Consider the following 8,962-nt stretch of genomic DNA (forward strand, 5'->3'; position numbering starts at 1 on the left):
ATTATATGTGATATCAAATATAACATATAACCTATAGTTTTAATATTATATCACACACAATATAAACTATAGTTTCTTTTCTCTCTTATATGGCATTTAATATAAATCGTATCTATATTAAATTTAACAACTCTGAATCCAATTCATAGAAACTATATTTGAATCTCATTCAAATATTTATTTCCTTTCATTAAGCGATAATATATCAAATACATAATAACAACTATATAACATATAATTAAATCAACTTAATTATATCATATATAATTAAATCTCTCTATTGATTTGAACAATTCAAATTAATCCAAAAACTAATTCTCAATTAATCCTATTGAGCTTTCAAGAGACCTTATGGACATGTAGCTTGAAGCTCCAACAGTACATGAATAATTAATTAAAACTCTTTAATTAAATTATTCATCATTCATTAACTATCGGGCACTCCACTAAAGACCGACAGCTGCACTCTTCACACTACAGATATATTTTTGTGTCCAGTGGATATAACCAATCAACAGTACGATGATCCTTCACAAATTACTCATAAGTATAGCTAGGCCAAATTACCATTTTGCCCCTATAGTTATATCTAACTTCTTAAGTACCACTGATCCCTTTAATGAACAATAGATCATAGTCCAACTATGACTAAACCCCTCTCGGGCTAAAAGAGGGTGTGGTGTCACATTGTTCAAGATCCGAAATCAGCCCTCAAGAGAGCAATTTATCTACTTACCCCTGCCTCGGGGAATGAGTGAATTCCATCTTGTGTTGCTATGTTTCCAGCTCCTCAATCAGACGAATCCTCAAAATGGTAAGCTTGTTGAGTCGACGATTTGGCCACTTTAACCCAAACAAATCAAAGGACCGCCCTCATAGGTAGGAGTTCACAACTCACTCAGGATTCAGGTCATATTACCTATGGTCATCTTAGTGAAATGTAAGTCTCTATTATGAACGGTGTTATATAATGAGACTAAACATTCCATGGTCCAGCCTTATACAAACTTCTTTGTATAGAATATCCCCGCACACATGTGTATACATGAATGATCAGGACTAAATCATTTATAGTACTTTACAACAATTGTAATACCTACAAAGTGGGTCATACTTGTAGTGTCACAAGGATAAGGTATCTAGTCTTATCTATCTACTACAGACCATTTAGGTTATCACTTAAACATGATCCACCCCTATATCTCTACATACATGTTTAAGTTACAAAGATAACCTTGGATGTCATTTTATTGGTTTATGGTCAATGCAACTAAAAATATCATATATTTTATAGACAATGAATAATATCATATATTTTATTAAATACACAATGAATTTGTTCGATAATGTTTATAAACTATAAGACCCTGCAAGATTTAGGGCATCATCCTCAACAATCTCTCACTTGACCTAAAGCTAGTGGGGTGTACAATATAATCAAAATATAAAGTACACAAATAATAAACTAGAGCATAAAATGCACCCAGTACAAATCTCCCATTTGTCCTAGTCCAGACGTAGACTGTCCCATAGACCCATACTCTACAGGTGATCTTCAATCACCGTAGCCGTGAAGGTCTTAGCAACGTTGTGCTTCGAAGTTATCTGTGTGACAATCACGTCCCCTCGATGCACAATCTCTCGGATGAGATGATACTTTCACTCTATATGCTTGTTGCGCTTGTGACTCCTAGGCTATCAGGAATTAGCCACAGCACCACTATTATCACAATAAAGTGTGATGGGCTTTGATATATCTGGAACAACTTCCAGATCAGTCAAGAATTTCTTGAGCCAAACGGCTTCCTTAGAAATTTCACAAGCCGCTACATACTCAACCTCCATGGTGGAGTTAGCATATACCCTTGCTTGGTACTTCTCCATACTACTGCCCCGCTGTTAAGAGTGAACACTAATCCTGATGTGGATTTCCTAGAATCCTTATCAACCTAAAAATCAGAGTCCATGTATCCCGTAAGGATCAAATCCTTAGAACTATACACAAGCATGTAGTCCCTCCTTCTCCATAGATACTGGAGGATGTTTTTAACGGTGGTCCAATGATCTAATCCTAGATTAGATTGATATCTACTAGTTATCTCTATTGCATAGCAGATGTCAAATATAGTACATAACATCGCATACATCAAGCTGCCCACAACAGATGTATAGGGGATCCGTCTCATCTCCTCAACCTCTTGAGGTGTCTTAGGACACTGTTTTTTACACAATGTAACTCCGTGCCTGAAAGGCAATAAGCCTCTCTTGAAGTTTTGCATTGAATATTTGATAAGCATCTTGTCAATATACGATGCCTAAGATAGAGCTAGCATTTTGTTCATTCGATTTGTAAAGATCTGATCACAGAACAAAGTGAGCCTCTCCCAAATATTTCATTTGGAATTGGGTCGCTAACCAGTTCTTAACTGCAGTCTATATACCTACATCATTCTCAATGAGTAGGATATCATCTACATATAATACTAGAAAAACTACTGAACTATTGTTGATCTTCTTGTATACACAAGGCTCTTCAACGTTTTGATCAAAGCCAAAAGATTTTATCGCAGTATCAAACCTTATGTTCCAAGATCGAGAAGCTTGCTTCAGTCCATAAATAGACCGATTAAGCTTACAAATCTTTTGCTCTTGACCTTGGGTTATGAATCCTTCGGGCTGCATCATGTAAATGGTCTCCTCAAGATTGCCATTCAGAAAAGCAGTCTTGACATCCATTTGCCAAATCTCATAGTCATAATATGAGGCATTAGACAGGAGGATCCAGATAGACTTAAGCATGGCAACAAGCGAGAAAGTATCCTCATAGCTTACATATTGTTGTATAACATATATATTGTTGTTTACACGGAAACAATGGTAGGCCACACTGATGTGGAGGCAGTCTTGGAGTATTTAACAGCCGAGCATATTGGTGATCATCCTCCGTGGGAGATAATTATGGTTATTTTAGATCCACATTTTATTTTAGAATCATAATCAGTAATTTTTATATAAACTAATGTTTAATTAAATTAATGATGTATAATTTCTTCAGAGTCTAGTTGTACGACTAATAGGGCTGAATATGGATACTCTCGAAACATTGATTTCGATAGATATGTGCAACAATTTGGGAGAATTCTTATCAATATCGACCCTGTATGGGAGAAACAAATTTGCAAAAATGGAACAAGGTTTAGCAATGTCATTGGTACCAACGTTTGGGAATCTTTTTCTGTTCATTATGGATCATGAAGAGAGGTACCAATAGAAACTAGAGAGCTAGTTAAAAGTTGATTATTGGTAAAATGGTTATTTGATATTTTACAAATTATATATCTGCATCTGCATCTACAGAGATACTAATTTGTTTTTCTGTTCTTTCTTAATTCAGAACTATTTTGTATTAGACTTGTTCAACCAACTGGTCAATAATTTCATCGATGAACAAATGAAAAGTTCGTTCAAAGAGTATAGGAGGGAACTATACAAACACTATAAAAAATATGCAAGTCCTGAAAAGGCACAAGCACACCCACCTGATCGACTTAGAGACGACATAGAAGATTGGCACTTTTTATGCAACAAGTTTGAATCCACCGACTGGAAAGTAAGAACTTTTTGTGTTTTTTTTTTTTTTTTTACTTACATTTCAATACTCATTTCCTCTTAATTTCTCATTTTCTTAGAAAGCGGAAAAAACTAATCAAAGGAATCGGTCAGCCCAAAAATACCCTCATACAACTAGTTCTAAGACTTTTATACCCATACGAAAATCCACGGTAATATTAAAAGTATTTCTATATTTGATTTCTAAGAAAGTATTATTAATATCTTCTATGTGAATTGTTTTACAGAAAGGACCTGACAGTCAAACAATGGACCTAGTAGACTTATTCAAGCAAACACACTAAAAGAGTGACCAGTCCTTTGTTAATCAGGCCACTAATGAAGCATATGTAAGTGTTTATTCCACAATGTAACTTTATTTATATACAATTTTCATATAATAATTAGTCCTAATTATCGATGTAGAGTCAATTGGTCGAGCTGAGAGAAGCCTCCAACCAAGAAGGGTCTGAACCAATATAGGAAGAAGAAATATGCGAGCAGATGTTGGGCACAGGAGTGGGCCTTGGTAGGACACCAAAGGGTAAAAAAAATGAAAAAAAAAAAAGTAAATCATCGTCCAATGCATCCTCATCAAGAGTTATAGAGAAGCAAAAACAAAAGATAGAAGAGTTAAAGACTATACTGGCTAGATTGGACGAACTGGAAGCAAAAAGTCAATTAGAGATGGATGATATATAAGCTATGCTCTTACAGCTCATGAGGGATAAATCGAACTAGGTATAAACTCTTCAACTTTCGTAGTAAACTAATTAGAAATTTGTGTACGTTGTTCTTCTGCAGTTATGGTAACATCATAAACGTTAGTTATGTAAAGTATAGTTAGTGTTCTGAAGTTGAGTTTGATTTTCAATTTGTGCTAAATAGTTGGGGGGGATTGTAAGGAGGAATTCTGAAGTTGAGTTTGAATTTCAGTTTGTGCTAAATTATATTAGTTTGTATAATGGGATTGAGAATAATTTTTTGGTTTTTAAGTACAACTATGTTTAATTTTAAGTTGATTTGTGTAAGTAAATATAGATATGTGAATGTATTGTTTTAATTTGAGACGAATAGTATGTTTAAGACTTGAAATTCTAACATGTTTTCTATATATTATTTACTATTGTAGACATTTACTTAATTTTGACAATTTTTATATTAGTTTGAATGATATTTGTAAAATTCAAACAAGTATGACATTTGAAAAAAAAAAAAAAAAAAAAAAAACAGATTTAAATAAAGAATTAAAAAAAGGTAATTCCAATGGTTAAATATATAATCTCGACGATACAAGGGGTTGGGGAAAACCATAATTTAATACGTCTTTTATCTTCTTCCAACGCTAATGAACAAACCCCCGATGGTTCATGGGTCAGACAAAGATACAAAATCTCGACAGTACAAGGTCACCATCGAGATAATTGAATATCTCCGGACGGTGATACTAATTTATCACCATCGGGATATAATTATTTATCCCGATGGCACCGTCGGACAATTTTTTTTATCCCGACGATCTTTTACGACCGTCGGGTTTACAAATTATCCTTGCGGTGTTGTTTAGGGTTGGCATAAAAGCCCCATTCTCCATCCTCGAGATAACTGTTTTTTTCCTACGATACAGCTGTTATACCTTTGGGGAAGGTTACGCCGACGAGGCTTTGCCCACGATCTGCCCGATGATTGTTTGACCGTCGGAAAAAGTTTCGCTGACGCTCTTTTCGACTAATCCCAACGATTTTCAGTGTCGGAAAAGGTCTAAATTATTGTAGTGAACAAAACCTAAATCAAACAATCAATCGAACTAATCGAATGAAAACAACTCCATATCAAAACAAAAGAATAAACAAAAAAACAACTTCCACCATGACAAAACTAAAATCATAGTATATAGATTACAAAAATGTTATAATTTATATAAAGTTTATTAGTTTACTAATATATCAAAAGTAAACTATATCAGTTAGCTGATATACCGAATATAAAATATATAGTATAATTGATACACAAATAAGGGTTAAACTAGAATAATAAGAAAAACAATATCGGTTTTTTTCTTCCTACATTAGAAAACCATTCCTAAATTTACAAATATCCTTACTTTTTTTTCTACCTATTACAATTTTTTCTTTTTTTTTTTTCTTGGTTAGTGTAAAGATAATAGGAAAAGTTCATTCATGGACAAAGAAGAAAGAAAACAAAAATAAATAAAACCTGCAATGGAAGAAAGAAATATTCTTTACTTTATATATTTTATCAATTAGAAAATGACTTTCTTTGCCGTTTCTTCTCAAACAAGCTCATGATTTTTTTTTCCCCTTTTTCTTCACAACAGATTATATATATAATTTCTGTCAGCTCTGCCCAAAGCAAATTTATCTCAACCTGTCTCAAATCTTCGATGCCATTCTTCTTCATTATTCTAACAAAAAATTGTATGAACTTTCTATTCATAAAGAAACAATTAAACTGAAGAAACTGAAACTTTATGTTAGAAATCTTTTGGAATTATTCAGCAAGACTAACAAATCTAATTAAGCAAGAATAACACACCTAGTTCAAGTGTCTCAGAGATCCACTTTGCATTTGGTATTATCAAAATTAGGTGTAGAATCATTGATCTTAAGCCAGAGGTGGTTACAATAGATCTCGAGTAATCGAGGTTTCGACGTCCATTTGTTGAAAATGTAACTGAAATTAACAAAGCCGTAAATTTATTGGAAGCGTGTGATGGACACTCACAAATAAATAACCAACAAACGATTATTTGAGAGTAAACAAAAATACTTTTAATTGAAAGACTCTTCAAACTTAGTTCACACTCTTGATTAAACTCTCTTTGCACACTTAGATATATCAACAATGTCAATGTCAATCCTATTTATAGGATTGTCATGAATAAATTTAAATACATAACTCACATTCTAATTAAAAATACATAGAACAATTAAAATCCTACACGTAATTCATGTGAAACTCTACTAAATTAACGTTTACGTTAACATACTTAATTAACTCTCATCTTTTAATATTTCCAACTCTCATAAATTAATTCATCTATAATTTATCTAATTAAAACATGTTTAATTTTCAACAAAATTTTTTAGAGAGAGAATTTTTGGCTTAGATATTGAAAAAACTCTTAGAAAGAAGAGATAACGAAAGAAATAAATTTATGACCTATTTGGAATGACCTAGAAAAAAGTGTTTTTCAAAAGAATATTTTTATTTAAACTCTATTGATAAAATATATATATATATATATATATATTTAAAATACCTTTCAAAAACTATTTAGAGTAGGTGTCAAATACTTTAATTTTTTTTTTCTCAGAATGACTTATTTCCAAAATTAAAAACTTCAAAAGTTAATCCAAACACAACCTTATTTTACCTATAAGCTTAATTTTTAAAATCTAAAAACAAAAAATAAAATAGTTATTAGATTAAAATTGAGGTAAATCTGACGAATTTATCCTTTGAATTCCGAACCGAAATACAATTAAAAGTAAAAATAAAGATTCTAATTAACATAAACAAAACCAAATTGGGTAGTTGCAATTGGTAGCATTTTTAAGAATAATAACCAAGTGTATAACATCATTTTAAAAAAATTGTAAATATAGACAGGTTTATCAACGATAGACTTCTATTGTTGATAGACTCTTACCAGTGATATGGTCTATCACTGATAGACTCCTACCAATAATATGGTCTATCACTGATAGACTATTTAAATTTGGCCATGTTTACAATTTTTTTACTTTATATTATATCTGCTAATATTTTTGTCAATGTCTATATTTGTAACTGTCCATTTTATATATCTATCTTAAAAGTCAAATGTTTATACCTGATTTTAGCTGAGAAGCGAAGCTCAAGATGTATCCATCCCGAATGCACGGGGCGCCCAAATGGGTATATGAAGTTGACACGGATGACGGGCGTCAAGACGGTCTCGTTTCGGGGCATCAACGTGAAGGTAGGGATAGCGGAGTAGAATGGTTGCCCCATATAGTCATTGACTATCATCTTCATAGAATCCATATGAAGGGAGGCTCTTTTGTTAGGGTTGTAGCTTTTGATAGTGAAAACTATAGTGGCATTGAGCTTTCTATTAGTTGAACCATCGGCTGTGACTTTGCCAGTTTCCACCCTAAGACGTGGGGTTTTAGGGAACACAATAAGCCAACATGTGAGAATTGCAACACCAACAAGAAATATTACACACAACAAGCTTCTTCCTATGATCCTTATGATTCTCGTGCGTTTTACCGTTCCATGTCGCCTATAAGAGCTTCGGTTTGACGCCCTAATAACGGATGATGATGTTGATGATGATGATGATTCTCCTTGTGTAGTAGTGCTTCTCATTGTTCTTCAACAAGTTTTTACTTCTTTTGGTTTTTGAAATTTGTTCTCTCAATGTGCAAGTGAAGGGATATATATTGATTATTAGTACTATAAGAAGTATGTGTGTGTGTGTTTTGGTTTGCTTAATTAAGGAGTACAGGAATATATGCCACTATCTAACGATGCTTTTCTTGTGTTTACTGGCAGTTCAAGATTTGGGTTATGTCTTTATTGTGTCGGGGATGTGGATTAGGCTACAATAATCAAATCTATGCATTGAATCCCACATGGCATAAAACGAGGGGAAAACAAGTGGTATCATAGGGCTTCGTGTAGACAGGTTAGAGGTGGGTGAGGAACTTATATATCTCTATAAGGGTGGTTGTAAATATAACAATCACATTTAACGTATTAGCAGATATAGTACAATTTAGATCCAACTCTCAGAACCTATCAACAATAGATTATATCACTAGTAGAGATCTATTAATCATATAGTTTATCACCAATAGATTTTACTATATTTATAATTCTATAAAAATGTAGCTATACCTTAATTATTAACCTTAAAAGTGTTTGAACATTAGAATTATCTTATTTATAAAGTAGGAAAACTTTAGGTTGAGAAAGGTGTACATGTGTTTATGTAAAGCAAAATTTGTTGTGTGCACAAACATGCGTTTGACAAGTTATTTAAAATAGACGCATTTTGTATATATATATAACTTTTATACAACAAATACTTTATTGTACTTTCAAGCGTCAAACACATGTTACTTATATGGACTTTATACAGACACATTTATTTTGGAATTTATATTACTTTATCTTGATTTTATATACACAAATGTATATTTTAATATCTACAAACGATAAGGTGTATTTCCTATAATATATATTACTTATGCTACGTTATCATTTTAATTAGTGATACTTATCTATATGTATTTCACAATGTATATACATCTTATCTTACATCATCCATTACAAGAATTCT

General features: G+C 32.3%; 1 protein-coding gene across 2 annotated transcripts; it reads right to left on the reverse strand.

The window, feature by feature from the left end:
• Positions 1 to 5,256: 5,256 nt before the first annotated feature.
• On the reverse strand, positions 5,257 to 8,030 carry LOC120083688 (uncharacterized protein At1g08160-like). Of its 2 annotated transcripts, XM_090316575.1 has the most exons (3): positions 7,466 to 8,030; positions 6,166 to 6,303; positions 5,257 to 5,394 (listed from the first exon to the last, which is right to left on the reverse strand). In XM_090316575.1, the coding sequence occupies exons 1-2, from the start codon at positions 7,984 to 7,986 to the stop codon at positions 6,180 to 6,182; spliced, it is 645 nt and encodes a 214-aa protein (XP_090172701.1). In that variant the 5' UTR covers positions 7,987 to 8,030; the 3' UTR covers positions 5,257 to 5,394; positions 6,166 to 6,179. The 2 variants fall into 2 exon arrangements, with proteins under 2 accessions (XP_090172701.1, XP_038895458.1); XM_039039530.2 differs by lacking the exon at positions 5,257 to 5,394 and having other exon boundaries at positions 5,833 to 6,303.
• Positions 8,031 to 8,962: the final 932 nt, after the last annotated feature.

The sequence above is a fragment of the Benincasa hispida genome, chromosome 8, assembly GCF_027475165.1.
Source record: "Benincasa hispida cultivar pf3 chromosome 8, pf3_genome.v1.1, whole genome shotgun sequence".
NCBI lineage: Eukaryota > Viridiplantae > Streptophyta > Magnoliopsida > Cucurbitales > Cucurbitaceae > Benincasa > Benincasa hispida.

Excerpts from the sequence above, each read along its gene's own strand:
- LOC120083688 (XM_090316575.1), bottom strand. The coding sequence starts at position 7,986 with ATGAGAAGCACTACTACACAAGGAGAATCATCATCATCATCAACATCA. Across the intron at positions 6,304-7,465 it reads CGCTTCTCAGCTAAAATCAG|TTACATTTTCAACAAATGGA; the intron begins GTATAAACATTT and ends TGTTAATTTCAG.